The sequence below is a fragment of the Motacilla alba genome, chromosome 5 (genome assembly GCF_015832195.1).
Source record: "Motacilla alba alba isolate MOTALB_02 chromosome 5, Motacilla_alba_V1.0_pri, whole genome shotgun sequence".
Classification (NCBI taxonomy): Eukaryota; Metazoa; Chordata; class Aves; order Passeriformes; family Motacillidae; genus Motacilla; species Motacilla alba.
The window spans coordinates 40,298,506-40,315,278 of record NC_052020.1 but is presented as its reverse complement, the minus strand read 5'-3'; the positions used below and the strand labels follow the sequence as shown (position 1 = coordinate 40,315,278).

Below are 16,773 nucleotides of genomic sequence, written 5' to 3'. Positions count from 1 at the left end.
TCCAATTCACTCCCCCCTCCTCCAGCACCACCTTTTTTCCTCTCATGCAATACCAAAACTGACCCTGCCTGGCAGAGAGACTGCTAGGCGAACAGAGCGGTGCTCGCATCGCCAGCACACCGCGGGAGCCGCCTCTCCCCTTCCAGCCGCTGCAGCCCCTCCGGGGCACCGTTGCTCGAGTTCCCCGGAGGCTGGCGCCGGGGCCGGGGTGTCTCCTCCGGGAACCGGGGAGCGGTCGCTGCCCACGGGCTGTCCCTTTGCCTCGGCCCGGCAGGGGCCGTGGGGCGGCGGCGAGGGAGGGCGGCCCCCGGAGGGCATTTCCCGAAGGCAGCGGGGCCGGGACCCGGCAGGAAATGGAAGGATGAAGTGTGCAGCCGGAGCGGTGATGTTCCTTCTCTCCTTGCTTTCCCCCGCAGGAACCTAATCCGCAATGCTAGTTCTCAGGTTGCTCAATGTTGTCGCTCCAGCCTACTTCTTGTGCATCTCCCTAGTGACCTTCGTCCTCCAGATCTTTGTCTTCATCCCCAGCATGTTCAGAGACCCTTCCACCACCCCACTTTTTTCGCCTGCTCTGCTGCATGGGGCCCTCTTCCTCTTCCTCTCAGCTAATGCCCTGGGCAACTACGTCCTTGTGATTCAGAACTCCCCCGAGGACTTGGGCAAGGACTTAAACTTGGGCAAAGGAGCCGAAGTGGCAGACTGGCTGGATGGAAGCAGGTCCCCTGGCTCAGCCTTGCCTGGCACTCACTTCTGTAGACTGTGTGCCAGAGTCACCCAGAGGCATGACCACCACTGTTTCTTCACAGGGAACTGCATCGGGAGCAGGAACATGCGAAACTTCATCATGTTCTGCCTCTACACCTCCCTGGCTTGCCTTGACTCCCTGGTGGCAGGCATGGCTTACATTTCTGCTACACTTTCCATGTCCTTTGCGGACCCACTGGCCTTCCTCACTCTTCTGCCTCACTCCATCAGCCAGTTCTTCTCAGGTAAGGACTCCTTGCTCAGAGATGAGGACCATGTTCCTCCTTCGGGGCTCCTGGGATGGGGGGGACCTGATTTTCCTTGGATAGTCATCTGTGCGGAGGTGTGGTATGAAAATGGGCAAGAGGGGCAATTGGCCTTCTTTGGGGGCTACAGCCAGCCTTTCCAAAAGACTTCGCTTCACCTGAAATAGAAGCTGGGACCCACTCCAGGTTACATCCATAGCTACGTTCCCAATGCATTAGGCTCTGGAAAATGTCCCATAACCAGCTTGGTGGTGATAGAATAGAGCTATCTGTTGTGCAGGACGTGTTGTAATTAAACAGAGGAGATGGATTTCACTGCAGGTATGAGGGATCTTTTGCCTGTCCTACAGGTAGAGGTGGGGGCGGTCCTTTTGTACCCTACAAATCTGCAGGTTCCCCATATCCCAGCAGGTATATCTTATCTAGGTCCACTCACTCCCTTCACTGTCACCCACCTCCTGCCTCCTGGCAGTGCAAACTTACTAAAATCTTTTCATCCTTCCAGCACAGGAGAATTGGGGTTCAGGCAACAGAAACCGAGAGAGGAGTTAATGTGACATGATTAGCTACCTGTCTTGTGACCCCAGTCTGGGACACAAGTCCACAGAGAACCATGGGCAATTCTCTGTGCTGCTCTTCGAAAAAGCTCCACACCAAAAGCAAATGCATCCTTCTCCTTGCTTCCATTCCTTACCCTTCTTTCTACTTCTTCCCCCTCTCTCCCTGCCTTTCTGTAAATCTCCACAACCCTTCTCCTTCGCTCTCCTGATTTTGCTCCCTTAACTCATCCTCTGTTCTTGCAGAGCAAGAAGCCTTGCCTCTTCACCTTTCAACACACCCTCAAACTCTCCAACCTCAGCCCTTTCTCTGTCCAAACCCAAGAGTTAGACAGATCCTGACCTCAGAGAAGGGATTATGCAGACAGCCTAGACTGCTATTCTGCCTTGAGAGCACCTGCAGAAAATTGCCATCTCCCCGCTATGAGCTCCTGCCTCATACACTTACATCAGCTTTTACTAGACTAAAATAGGTATCCCATATATTTTAGCTTTGCAGGTTCAGCTGAGCTCAGTAAGAAGGGAGTCTGTTTTGGCTTGTGCATTGTCACCAAAAGTGTTGATTAAGATCTGAGTGTGGAGACTCCACTGCTGGGAATACAGGAGCCAGAGAGGCCCTAGCTTGCTTTTCAGATTCCAGGCTGGGCTGCCATCTGAAAACAAACAAATAACTCTCTGCTTGGCAAATTTGCAGATTTGTCATGGTAATCACTGAAAGACAATAAACATGAAATCCTGCCATGACATTTTTATGGAATCATTTTTCCAACTAGAAGAATTTTCGTAAATAATATTGCATGAGCTTTACTAGTATTAAAAACACTGGGAATGATTTTCCCCTGTGCCTGAGCTCTGCTCAGCACAGCAGCCTGGGAGGGAGAGAAGGGATATGGGAGGAGATTATCAAGGAATTAGTTCTCTCTGACTCTGAGGGCTCATCTGCACGGTGGTGGGTCCTGGCACATATTTGCTGAGACACTGAAGCGCCCCAGCTCTGGTGGCAGCAGCTGTGGTGCCAATACAGCATGTGGACAGTGTTTGAGTGGGACACAACGGGGCTGGGGGCAGAGCTAAGAGCCAGAACACCCTTGAGAGGCAGCAGCTTCCAGCAGCTCCCACCAAACCTCTAGTTCTGCTAAGAAGAGAACTGCTGCCTCACACAGCAAGATACAGGCATGTAGTGTCTTGATTGCTTGGGAGGAAGAGCCTACTGGGTTTCTACCAGCACATTTAAGCTCCATTTCAGGAAAGAAAACACAGTCTTGAACGGTTACCTGGAAGGGCTTCTCACACAGTATTTTTCAGCTAATGTAACTGTTACTTAAGGGTTGTTGTATCACCCAAACAGAAGACTGCGATAGCAGGGAAAAAACTTTATCTTTCTTCTTCTCCATCATGCCCATATACTGGAGAAGCAGTAAAGGAGGATGAAGGGTTAATCTGCTGGTTTTAGGTCAACTAAGTGTTCCCTGCTTTCATGCTGGGAAAGTTTTCAGCTGGCTCATTCTGCCCAGACTGTACTCAGGCGTGGATTTCCGAATCTGACCCAAAGTCAATAACTGCAGCCTACAATACAGCTTTTCTGGCATGGAAAATATATGGCAATGTAACACTGAGATCACACTGGGTCACTTAGAGAAAAAAAGAATCCAAGACTAAAAGAGACTGTGGGGATGAGGGGCAAATGGAGAGCACTATTGTAAACACATCATATTGGACCACACAAAATAAATTATAGAAAATGCTTTATGTAGGTAACCTGAAGAAAAAGTTTTTTAAAAAATCATGTATCTGGAAAGGATGGCTCAGAGATTCTTAATAATTTCAAGGGGAAACAAGGGTAATTACTTCCTGAATGTTGAATTTCAGCAAGTCAGATTAATAGAGCCTACAGGTGCCTTGCAAAGGATCTAAAGAAAAGGTCTCTCCCCATATCCCATCTCAGTATCAGCTGCAAGAAAACACAAATATCTGTCACACTCTGGTCCAGTAAACGATGAACAGAGAATCCAGTATTTGGCTCTGGGCTTCTTACCGGTAGATTAAGTTATTCTGACAGAATTGGTATGAGGATTTGTCATTATCCTAAGGGGCTTGTCCTTCTCTTGCTGTGTTGCATACGGAGCCCACTGAGCTGAATGGTATCTAATGAGAAGGGAAAGATGACATTGCATTTAGGAAGAAAATGGAATGATTCCTGCACCTTTTTCAAGGGAAGACAGTCTCTGAAAGCTTGAGGCTGTAGTCAGTGTCCTTACAAATTATCCTCAGAGGAGCCTTCCCCAATCTCACTTACAGCACTGCCAGGTGGGAAAGATGGGAGTCACAGATTGCAAAACCAGGTGATACCACCTAATCCAGCCTTGTGCATAAGGGAAGCAAGAGATGCATATCCAGTGACCCTTCTGTTGGACTTCAAACCTGAAGCACCTGTGTGCCTCTTTTAGGCAGCACACCTCTATTGTCCATGCAATCCCTGCTCTATCACAGCTGGTCTTGTAAGGCCCGTGCTCTTCCAGAGGAACAGAAGCATGTGAGAGCTTTTTTATTTCTAAACTTTATAGGAACCAGTGAAAATATATCAGCTATTTATACCAGTATTGACACACATTTCATTTCCTTTGTGTAAACATGGGTGTTTAATAATATACCAATGTGCACAAAATACATGCATAAACATCATATGGGCACGCAGAGAATGTTATGTTAATGGGTTTAGCTCTGCTTACACACTGAAAGGTCACTCAGTGACACCTGCTGTTATACTAATATTTTCCAGAAAGAGTTCTAAAATCATTGTAGAGGAAAGGGCCTATATAATATTTTTATTCAAATACATTCATCACCAATATATACTAAAAATCCCCTAGTTGAATTAGTTTTAGATATTCAAAGTATTTTGAGTATTCTAGCAGCAGCTAATAAAAGGAATTTGGATTGTATTTTGAAAGGTTTCTGTTTCTTTCTTGTATTCACATGAAAACTGCCTTGCTCTAAAGGTAGGAAAGCCATTATTGATTTTTTTTTTAACATTTTTATATATAGAGAGAAAAAGAGAAATCCAAAATATTTCTGCCTTGTGTTAATATAAACAGTAAGGCTTCTTAGAAGGATCTACATGCTGTAGGGTCCACTTGTTTTTTCAAAATCCTAGAAATCTTAGATTCCCTCTAAAGAGAAGGTAAATTCTTAAATAAATTAATCATTGTTCACAATAGTGCTGAAGTCTTATAGACATGGTTTACTTCTCGTTTAGTTTGTCCCTCTAATCTAGATCCTCACAGAAAAAGCAAAAGGAGAAGTGTACAAGAGACCATTATCATTTCAGTATTTCTGCAGCAGGTCCATTCATCAGACACTATGAAGGAAATAATTTAATACAGTTAGAGCAACCAGCCTGTCTTGTTCCTACCTCCCCACTTGTGGCCACAGAAAACAGCTGCTTTTTTGGTTCCTGGGGCTGTGGTAACTGCTTGTGGGGTGTGTCTAAGCACTTTCTTTTATTGTCCTCTCTCCCTCCTGGTTTTCAGGAGCTCTCCTTAGCTCTGAGATGTTTGTCATCCTCATGCTCTACCTCTGGCTTGGGATTGGACTGGCCTGCGCCGGCTTCTGCTGCCACCAGCTGCTGCTGATCCTGCGCGGGCAGACACGGTACCAGGTGCGGAAAGGAGTGGTGGTGAGAGCCCGGCCCTGGAGGGAGAACCTGCAAGAAGTCTTTGGCAAGAAGTGGCTGCTTGGACTTCTTATCCCTGTGCAGAACGTGGAGAGTAGCTACCGTAGGCAGAAAGAGAAATAAAATCCCTGTGTGTGTGCATCCCACGCACACAACACCTTCCCTGCTCTCTCCCACTGTCTCCTGGATCACTACAGAGCTGGGCTACTCCATCTTTTGGGATTGCAGCTGCTGTGGGAGAAAAGGATGGGCTATCAAACAGAAAAAATTGAGCATATTTACAGGGAAAACACAAACCATGTAGATGAGATACTCCAGCTTAGTAGTGACATCACTGCACCTGCATAGGTTGCAACAGCCTTTGAACTAGCAGAAAACTTAGTCAGACCCTCCTGTGGCTTCCTGTCTGAATCCCTCAGTTCCCAGCCCTATTAGTCACCCTATATACTCTTAAAAAACTGCATCAGGAGCCTGGGCTGTTGTGGAAGACTGTAAAAATGGTCTCTAGTCTTAGGGAGGGTTTTGTGGAGTGGCTCTTTGGCACTTATACACATGAGGTAGCTTCACATGAGAGCATAATTCCAGAATTGTTTGGACAATGATCTCAGGTACATGGTGTCATTCTTGGGATTGTCCTTTTCAGGGCAAAGAGTTGGATTTTAATGATCCCTGTGGGTCCCTTCTGTCTCAAGATACTGTTCTTGATTCACAATACTGACAGAACTGCAATGACAGAACTGCAAAGCAATCAAGCTGTCCTAGGAGCAGGCTATGAACATGGGTAATGCATCAGATAAACCATCTCTCCACAGGCTAGAAAATCAGGAGGAAAACAAAAAAAAATTGAGAACTTCTCATTTCTGTTCTTGATCTGTTCCCTATACAATGATAGGTCAAGTCTGTAGCTCTGCTACTTATTTTTAGCAATCCTTTGTCCAATGACAGAGTCCAGGCAAAGCTGCCCTTCTGACAGGGAGCAACAAGCACATAAATCATGGTCAGATGGAGGGACAAGGAGAGGAAACCTCAAAGGTGAATGAAAAAGCTGTGTTTGAGAAGCTGTGTGATGAGACAGGTTAGGCATACCTGTGAGAGAGACAGAAGGAAGTGTGGCCACACAGCAAGCAGTTGGCAGGGTGCCAAGAGCATTGCTGCTGTGTCAGAGCCCTGATGCAGTACCCTCTCACAGGGAACACCTGCACCATTAGGGCTGTGAAGAGTTCAAAATTCCAGAAGACAAGGAGGTTTTCCTGCCCATCAGGGCCCTTCATTTTGCACTAAAACAAACAGAAAAATGCTTTCCTCAGACATCCCTGCCACACTTTAGTTACAGGCTCTCCAGGGCAATTCCCTCTTGCATTGCTGCAGAGGGGTAAAATCATCCGTGTTATAACTCCATTAAGGGTGTTAATAGAATTACTACAGAGATTAATCAGCTTCATGTGTCTGTTGTTGTTTAGCTGCAGCAGCAGCCCATTAGATCAGTGCTGAGATCCTGTGCTTACAGATGTCTTAACAGAGGATACCATAACATCTCTACCAGGGTCAGAGCACTGGATTCCCCAGCAGCTGCAAGAGAGAAGCTTCTGTTTTGGCAAACTGCATCAGCTTATGTGGGCTGGGTAGGAATCCATTGCTTCTCTTTAATAGGCTGGGAGTATGCTGACAAGCCATGAAAAATGTTATTTCTTCCTCAGAAAGGCTCTTGGTGCGTTCCTGATAGTGGAATGCCCCTTGCTTTTATCCTTGAGTTTCTCACAAGCCAGAATGGAGTCCCTCATTCCTACAGGCTTTATAACCATCTTTGACCTCTTTACACTTGAATACACGTTTGAATCAATAACAAACGAAATCTATTGTGATGAGCAGAGTAACCTTGAAAATATACTGGAAAAACCCTTAGATGAATAACTAAAACATGGAAGATATACATCCTTCCACACTGTGTGTGTTCGCATGAACACACAATTGTTTCCGTATGTAATATGATGTATTTTCTCTAACAGTGAACAATAAAAGGTATTCTGATTTTTTACATGAGCTGAATTGTGCTTTTTGATGGTTAGCTGTCATTAGCTGTCTCTATACATTTGTTACAGCATACACACAGATGTGTCAAAGAAAAAATTAGGATTTGTTTATTGGCTTTGCCAGTAATTCATCATGTGATTTTTGACAAGTCCTTTCATCCTCCCTGCTTTAATGTAATGACCAATCTAAAAATGCATCTAATAACCAATTTGCAGACCCATTCTAATTTCTATTTATAAATTACACTACCAAACTCATGCCTTGTCAACTCAAAGCTGTGGGAAAATGAAGTTATTATCATCACCCACAAGCAGCCTCTCGACATAAATTTTTCCTTCCTGGCAAATGGTGTCAAGGTGAGCAGACAGTCACCTAGACACTGGAACCAGAGCCAGAGTCTCATGCCATACACTTTGTCATGGAAGGATTATTCTTGTTCCACAGACTCGCTGATCCAACTTCTCCACTTTTGTAGACTTAATGACAATAGGCTTTCAACATTTCAGCTAGAAGCCACCTCCCAGCAGCAGAAATTATGGTTTGACATCTTTGCCCTCTGCTTTTGGCTTTTGAGGGACACTGCAGTCTTGAGCAGCTTATGGCACTTGGCACTTGCTGCTACAGTGCCTCAGACTGTAAAGCTCCTTAGGGCCGCACACTGAGAAGGGCAAAAGAGTTTCAGTGGCCACTCTGCAAGGATAGAATCCATCCAGTACAACATTAGTTGCCCATGAAGCCTGCTGCCTCCTCACATCAGGGCTGGATCATACCTGGCCTGTGTCAGGGTTACAGCTGTCTGCCCTCACCACAAAATTTCAGTCCTTGCAGAAGCACAGATAGATCCCAGTTTGAGTCACTGCAGCACAGTCACACACAGCTATTCTTCCTGTCAGACACCTGTGTTACTGGCTGGAAATTGCTGCGTCACCATTTTACACCGCTGAATGGCTCATTTGCAGCAAACTACTGGATTTCAGCAGTCGTGGTGGGACTTTCAGATGGACACAGTCTTTGCAGTTAAGATCCTCTGGGATGGAAAGAGCTATTAAAATGTCACACTAGACCAACCCTGTGTATTGGCTTATTTCTCTGCTCATTCCAAAGTGTGCAAACTGCCCTGTTTGGGGTAGTGGTTCTGCAGGAACAGTTAAGGGTATTTTTTTAATCTAGTCAGCTGCCCTGACATCCCTTCCTTCTCATACCTTTCTAGACCTACAGAAATCCTTGGCAAGAAAATGTAACAGGGCTCAACAGCTGTGAATAGAACCTTTGCTCTTAGCTGTGATTAAATGAAGGCTGAGCTCAATGGCAATGTCACAAATTCTAAATCTGTTCAATGGCTCTAAAGTTTTCTAAGGATAAATAATAAAAGCTTCTCATCTTCTGTACTTAAAGAGTCATTACTTACTATTTGCATTTCATAACATAGCAGCTGCAATAGCAAATATATTTTGGAACATGATTTCTTGTGACAATGTCTAAATACTTGCAAAGGTTTTAAAAATAAAGCTTAGGCTTTTAAAAATAAAACTTAGGCTTCTCTGGCTTTGGAAAATCAGATGACCACCAGATTTCTTCTCTGGTAATGCTAGTGGCTGAAGTAAAAGCTCCCTGTTGCTAAAGACCTTGCACAGAAACCCCAGATGTTTGCTTAGTGGCTTGTCTGTTTTAAGTGGGACTATCTGAAAAAATGGTGTCACCTCTAAGGTCTCAGAAGTCTTTGCAATGGCAGTATAGAGGAAATGAGGGGATGCAACTCTGAAGGTAACCAGAAATCAGCTCTTATGTACAGTAAGAATCTCATCAATAGTAAGTAGTGCATGGTGTTCCTCTCCATACTGCACTACCGGGTGGTCCTGAAGGCCGGCATGCCACAAAGTCTTCATTAGATATCCTCAGAGGATACAGAGTTAAAACGTAAAAGTAATAGGGCACAGGGAACATAGGAGAAAAGATGACGTGAAATAGCATTTATCTTAAGAAATAGCCAGCTCAAGGGAGATGATCAGAGTCTAAAAATACTTTCAAGGAGACAGACTGAATGAATGAGAAGACTCATTAACTGTAAGGATATAGCTGGAGGAGGACAAGCAGTCCTGGACTGAAAGAAAAGCTGAGGTCGAAAGCAATCAGAGAAAGTGGCCCCAGTGAGAGCTGAAGTGATTTGATGTGCGTAGGGATGATGAGAGCCGTCAGGCAGTATGAGGTATGACAACAATTTCAAGTTAACTTCATTGATTGTTGGCTGAATGGACACAAAGAAAGTTAAGAAAACTCACACTGCTAATCACTTTCTGCTCAAAAAACCTCAAAGCCCCAGCAAAACCAAAAGGGTTTTTCCTTCTTGACCAGCAAATGATGTTACAAGGAGGAGATGCATGGATAGAAACCATAAGCAGCAACAGCAGAGCCCATATAGTTCTCTTTGAGTTATTTAAAGACAAGGCAGAGCTATCATAGTTGGAGTAAAGCAATGACGTACTTGAGCAATACAAATTAAGGGAGAAGAAAATATAAACTTATGTAGAGTTTCTGTGTCCTGCTTGATACTTAAACCTATGGAAACATGCCAGACAACAAACAGCAAGATGGCCTTTAATAATGACATGTTCAGATGTGGTTTTTTTTTTTTTTTTTTTTTTTTTTTTTTTGGGGTGGTTTTTTTGTGGTTTTTTTTTTTTTCCAGCTCTTTTCTGGAAAGCCAGGGGAATAAAGAATCCTTGGAGATTACACCAAAAGTCAGCAAACATGGACCAAAGAGTGCTTCAGTCCTCTTATTTAGCTGTCCTGGCAGCAGCCTTGTCTTCATTACACCAAAGAACTTTTAGCATTGTTTGTCCTACTGAATCTAACTGGCAAGTGACGTCAGAGCTCCAGCATCCCAGTCCCATGTCTCTTAAGTTTTTGGAGCCAGATTTTTTCTAGTCCCCCCAGATGTTTACAAATAAAAATTGTAAGTTCTCAGGTGTGTAGTGGGTTGATTCTGGCTGGACACCAGGCACCCACCAAAGCCCCTCTATTACTACCCTCTTCATCTGGACAGGGGAGAGAAAATATAACTAAGGAAGGGTTCATGGGTTGAGATAAGGACTGGGAGAGATCACTCACCAAATACTGTCTTGGGTAAAAGAGATTCAAATACGGGATATAAATTGAATTTATTACTAACAAAATCAGACCAGGATGATAAGAAGTAAAATAAATTTTAGATGAAAACACCTTCTCCCCACCCCTCTTTCCCCTCCTTCCTGAGATCTACCTCCTCGCCCCCAGAGCAGTGCAGGGAGATGGGGAATGGGGGTTATGGTCAGTTCATCACTCGTTATCTCTACTGCCAACGAGGGACAGGAGTCCCTCCCCTGCTGCAGTGTGGGGTCCGTCTCATGGGAGACAATCCCCCACGAGTCCATCCCATGGGCAACAGTTTTCCATGAACTGCTGCAACATGGGTCACTCTTCCATGGGATGTAGTCCTTCAGGCACAGCCTGCTACAGCATGGGTCCCCAAGAGGTCTCACGTCCTACCAGGAAACCTGCTCCAGCATGGGCTCCCCTCTCCATGTGTCTGCAGGTCCCTGTCAGGAGCCTGTCCCAGCACAGGCCTCCCACAGGTTCACAGCCTCCTCTCAGGCATCCACCTGCTCTGGTGTGGGTCTCTGCCACAGGCTGCAGGTGGATCCCTATAGCCCGCTGGCCCTCTGTGGGCTGCAGGGTGACAGCTGCCTCAACGTGGCCTTTGCCATGGGCTACAGAGCAATCTTGGCTCTGGCACCTGGAACACTTCCTCCCTCTGCTCCATTTGGTGTCCTGCAGAGTCATTCCTGTCATGTATTTTCACCCCACACTTCTCTGGCTGCAATTACATCTGCTCAACAACTTTTCTTTCTTCTCAAATACGTTATCATAGAGATATTACTATAATTCCTGATTGGCTCAGCCTTAGTCAGCAGCACATACATCTTGGAGCCACCTGGCATTGACTCTGCTGGACGTGGTGGAAGCTTCTGGCAGTGTCTCACAGAAGCCACCCTGTAGCCTCTCCACTACCAAAACCTGGTCATGCGGACTCAATATACAGTGTCATACACTGTTTGCACAGTGCCTCATTTTAGCATGTTGTCAGTCACCTTAATAGTTGTTCCACAGTTGCTATCTGTTAAAAATAAATGGAGCATGTTGATCAGTTTACTTCACAAGAGGCAAGGTGGGGGCAATAGAGGCAAGACTGTGCCCCTAAAGATTCTTCAAGGCATGCAAAAATTCCACTCATAAATCTATAGTAAATCATAATAAGTCACTCATAAATCTATAGTAGCTTAGAAGCCATCTGAGATTATTTTTAAAATTTACACAGTCTCAAAAGTCAGTACTTAGAAGTCCTGATCCTTTTTACCTTAGGCTCTGATAAATCCCAGCATCTCTCCAGTAAAATTGTGCGAACTATGTAAACACAGAAAGCAAGCAGGACAGAAGCTTCATAGACAAAGACAATAATGAAAACACTCAGTCCTACAGGTAGCAGAGACCTGTATCTCAGTCCAGGAGAAAATATTTGAGCATATTCTTAGCTTCTAGCATAGACATAATCCCATAACTGCAGCTGCACTACTCACACCCGTCATTTTACTCATGTGTTTTCTAGGTATGCTGGTTAGACTGCAGTAATCAATGACTTCCAGGACTGCATTGAGGGTATTTTTCTGATTTCAAATATTGTATCTTTTTAGATAGAATGATCTGACATCTGATAAGTCTCTGGGCTTTTGGCCCCAGTTTCATATGTTGCATTATTACTGTTACATGAAGAGATTTACATGCTGGAAAGGAAAATTACATGCATGGGCATAAATTAATACATGATGGAGGGGCACAACAGATGTCTGCTTACACCGTAAAAGGTTTTTTTAGTGCCCAACACAGCCAGCTATGACTCTATCCCTTCCTCTAGCCTTATCAACCTTGAGATATTTATAAAAGTTTCCCTGCATAGGCATAGAAGTAGAGATTTTAGTCAGCTATATTTTTTCCTTTCAGTTATCCAAGCCATAAGAAAACAGTCTCTATACTCACTTGTGGAATTACATTAGGGAAATTAACCCATTGAGTATGTAGTTTAATCTATTAACATGAAACAAAATGTAGATTAGTATAACTACACAAATGCTCAGCCTTTAGAAAATCTAGCACCAGAACCATGATAGCCCACAGCCATGACTTGCTGTTCCAATTCTTATACAAGGAGCTTGAAGCACTTTCTAATAGGGGAATAAGTTTTGCTTTTCTCATTTTACAGCTGAGAAGATAAAAGTGCCTTCTACAAGGGGAAACAAGAAACTGAGCCTGGGGACATCTCAATTCCAGCCATATGTTATTGTTTGAATTATTTCATGCAGCAGTACCAATGCCAGTGCCAAGTGCTTTTGAGGTGGGTGTGATTTGTGGGATTAAAGAGACAAATTTAAGACTACAGGATATTTTTTGGCTGGAAGAGAGGAAGGAGCAGTCAATGAAAGCAGCAAGTTAGTTCCTCTTCACCACCAAGATACAATTCAGCTTATATATCTAAATCAAACGGGGAAAGAATCTTTATGCTTAAAAACAGATTTTTAAAAGGAAAGAAACCTGGAAAACTGGTCTACTGTGTGGACAGTTACATTGAAATTTATTTTCACGCATCTGTGAGAAAAATCTTTGATAGCATTGGTGTTCAGTATTCTTTACCTTTCCTTTGCCTTTGTTTTTTCTCCTTCACTAACAACTGCCATCTACTTATGGCATTAATTTTTGTGGAATTTACTTCATCTTTTTCCACTTTCTTCTTGCCAAACTGCCGAGATTTTAGGTGTCAGCCATATGGCAACCAGTCCCTCACTCAAAGTTCTCTTACTTCATCTTCTACCTGATGTGACAATTTAGACCATAGAAAAGCAATGGAAAATTACAGTGCATTGACAACAGTGTGTGATTTAAAACAAATACTTTCTCATGCCAAGGAAATATGGAACATTAATAGTAATCTCTAAAGCAAGACTGAGAGCTGATGCTACACACTGTAAGTATTGCATTTTCATCAAGATATTTTTTCAGTTAACTAGAAAGAGACTGGGGCAAATCTCAAAATAAGGAAGAAGTTCAAAAGCATATGTTAGACAGTCAGTGCTCTTGGCACTTGCAGGACATTAAGTGTGAACACAATTGCCAGCATCAATTTCATGCTGTTATGTCTGCTTAAGTTAGAGAAGTTCTCACCTGGAGCTTGGGTGCCATGGAAATGTATGAAGATCCAAGAAGAACTGAGTGCTGCTATACTTGTTTTCATACGCAACAGAAAATAATCTCAGGCAAATTGAGGCTTATTTTTAATCATATTTATATTTTGAACGGGCCTAAGATGGATGCAATAGCCCATTTACTGAAAAATGATGTGTTAAGTACTGATCTTACATCATAACAGAGTGTGATAAAGAAATTACAAAAGCATGCCCAAAGATAATCTAAGCTGTGAAGGACAGTGAAGTGTTTTCCTCCCTTCCCCATACTAATATGAGAGGTAGGCAGTGGCTTGTTATTGTTATTGCCATTATATTTTATGAAATAGTGAATGTCTGCGTGGCTACTGAGCACTTGGTTGTTACTGAGCTGACTGCCAGAGCAGCGAGATGAAGCAAGAATGTGGCACTCCTCTGAGGCATTCATTTGCAGATGAACAGATGCTATAATGTGGAAACGGGAAAAGTGGTATCAAGTGGTATCCCTTGCCCCCTGGAGTGGAAGGCATCCATCCTCTTCCACTCACCCAACAAAGCTCACTGATACGCATTTCACATCAGATGGCTGTAGTGTCTCAGGCTGGTAGGTGTTTAGATGCTGAAGAAGCAGTGCAATTTGAAAAACAACAAGCATTAGAAACTGCAATTATCCATCCCATGACTTCAGTGGCTCCAGGATCAGGCAGAGGCAGTGCATCACTCTGCTTCTCCTAACACCACTGCTTTGAGTTTGGCGGCGGAAAAAATTGAACGGGGTAACAATTTTAACGTGCAGGCAAGTTTGACCTTTGCATCTCAGTCTTTCAAAGAAAGAGAGGCTTTGGCCATGAGGTTCAGACTGCCCAGCTTGTTTCTGAACTGCCAGAAGGTGGCAGTTGGGCCACTGGTTTATCTGTGCACCAACATCTCACTCCCAATGTCAGCATCTATCTTAACTACAGTCTCTCAACATTCTCTACCCAAATGATGCCACTGCACAGGACCAGCAGCACTACAGCAATAGACCTCAGTGCATTTACTTGCTCTGCTCTGTCCCAGTTTGGGTTGGCTGCAGCTCCTATTATGCATCTGGAGGCATTTCACTATTTAGATTATTACCATCAAGCTCAAGACTTTCATCCTTGCACAATAAGGATCAGTTTGCAATCAAATGTTTTGGAATGCTTTCTGGCCATTTATCACACAACTAATCTCAGCAAACCCTTTCAAAATGTTCTAAAAAAGCATTAATGTGTGAGTGTTCTACAAGCATGGTTAGTGATAGGATGTTGAACAGTGAAAACCATTTTCACTTTGATACAGACTATCCTATTCTGACTTCTGAGCATGTTTGGATAGGTATAACATTATTATTTGCATGGGAGACAATATTTAGCAAGAACACAAAACAATAGACATTGCTAACATTCACCTTGGGCAAAACAGCTTTGCCACTGTCCAGTCGTATTTCACACTTTGCACACTAAACACTGCTCATTTCACAAAACAGTCACTGCACTGAACTCTGCCTCTGGCAAATGTAGAACAAAACCTATCCAGAACCATGATGTCTTATGCCAAACAAAACCATTGATTTTTTTTTTTTTTAGCTATAATTTTTAAGGTGAAAAAATGGTATCTGTACTCACTAAGCCAGCAATTCTCTCTGGAGATGCTGTTTCATCCTCACTTACTTGGGATCTATTAGTCTCCTCTGCCATTGCAAACAACTGAGCAGTTTTTACTGGCTACGTGGGCTTCTGCATCATCAGCGTGAGGTGGTGGAACCACTCATCAAAGTTGGGGTCCTGTTTCTTGTACAGGCAACCCAAAACAATGCAGGTGAAGGAAATGAAGGTTTATCTCATTTATTTAGAGAAGTAACATCTTCTCCCTTTCCCACAGTCCAGACTATTTCCATAGTGCTTGAAATTCACTGAAAAATGAATGCTATGACTAACACCAAAAGACACTTAAGCTTTCAGCCAAAAGACTTTTTCATTGTCCAAAAAATCCACCTGAGTTTTTCACTGAAAACATACAAATTTTTCAAGCAGTCCTATTTGTTAAAAACCACTAGGGATTGCTTTTCTGTCTGTTACTGGATTTCTTAGTCCTGGCCTAAGTACGTGACCTAAAAAAAAAATCCATACTACTGCTAACTGGAAAAAAATTAAGATTGTGTTAAGCGAGCATGGTAAGAAGCATCTCAGTTCCCATTAACTAAATTAATTTAACCACAATAAGAACATGAAGAAAACAATTAAGAAGTTGATGAAACTCCCCTTTTGTCCCTGGAAAGTCCATTTCCTCCATTTCTTAATATGTATGAGATACAGAAGAAATGTTTGCTGGCAGGGCTTCAGTTCAAGATAAAAATTATAATGCTGCAGTGCACAATGGCAAAAGCATTTCCAAACCAAAAAATCTTGTTGAGCAATTAGAAAAAAAGATGTATTATTGCCCTCAGATCATAAGAGTAGTTTGATTTTTACTTCAGAAAGTAATTCAGAACACTTCAAACAACAGTTAGTACACATTTTAAATTAAGCAAGTCTGAAAATTTTACAGAGCTAATCAAGAAGCTCTCTGGACCACCAATAATAATTAATGAATTTCCCACTTCTAGGAAAGATTTCGGAAGACTGAGGTGAGGAAAGAACTAATACAGCATCAGCTTTTCAGTAAGTAGGTAGACTGATTTAAACTGACGTATCAGGAAAGAGGAAGAAAATAATGGAATAACCCATAATTTTTGATCATTCCAGGACACAGAAAGCAAAACTAATTGAAATTAATAAAGCTTACAAGAAATACAGCTGGTCAGATAAAACTGACTGCTTGTATTGATGAGCTAGAATTCAAAATTGGTTGAAGACAAAGCCAATACACATGTAAGTATTTCCTATTACTGATGGGCATTTAAAAGTGTGCCACAGGAAAGACTGAAGCCAGATTTACACAAAATTAACTGTCTGGTATTTCATACGTTGCAACTATGGTTTCTGAACTGTATACAGACATCCATTAAGCACAATCATCTGTTCTTATTTTTAAAATTGGTTCTTTACTATGACATTATTTAATATTATTTTCGATAATTGAAATACAAGATGAAATTACCTTTCAAATCCCATCATGATGAAAAAGTTTCAAAGGAGAGAAGCAGAGAAAACTAATGAATACAACTGGCCACTTCCTACAACCAGCTTGCTTTTTTTTCTGGCTGCAAACTGCATTCAAAGGAATGTAGA

General features: G+C 42.9%; 1 protein-coding gene across 1 annotated transcript; it reads left to right on the top strand.

Moving 5' to 3' along the window:
- Window positions 1–36: 36 nt before the first annotated feature.
- On the top strand, window positions 37–7,275 carry ZDHHC22 (zinc finger DHHC-type palmitoyltransferase 22). The gene is made up of 2 exons (XM_038138849.1): window positions 37–989; window positions 5,098–7,275. Exons 1-2 carry the CDS (start codon window positions 431–433, stop codon window positions 5,361–5,363), a joined length of 825 nt encoding a protein of 274 aa, XP_037994777.1. The 5' UTR covers window positions 37–430; the 3' UTR covers window positions 5,364–7,275.
- The last annotated feature ends 9,498 nt before the right edge of the window (window positions 7,276–16,773 follow it).

What these genes read in the sequence shown, in the direction of transcription:
- ZDHHC22 (XM_038138849.1), top strand. Translation starts at nt 431, where the DNA reads ATGCTAGTTCTCAGGTTGCTCAATGTTGTCGCTCCAGCCTACTTCTTG. An exon ending in CATCAGCCAGTTCTTCTCAG is followed by an intron (nt 990 to 5,097) that starts GTAAGGACTCCT and finishes CCTGGTTTTCAG; the next exon opens with GAGCTCTCCTTAGCTCTGAG.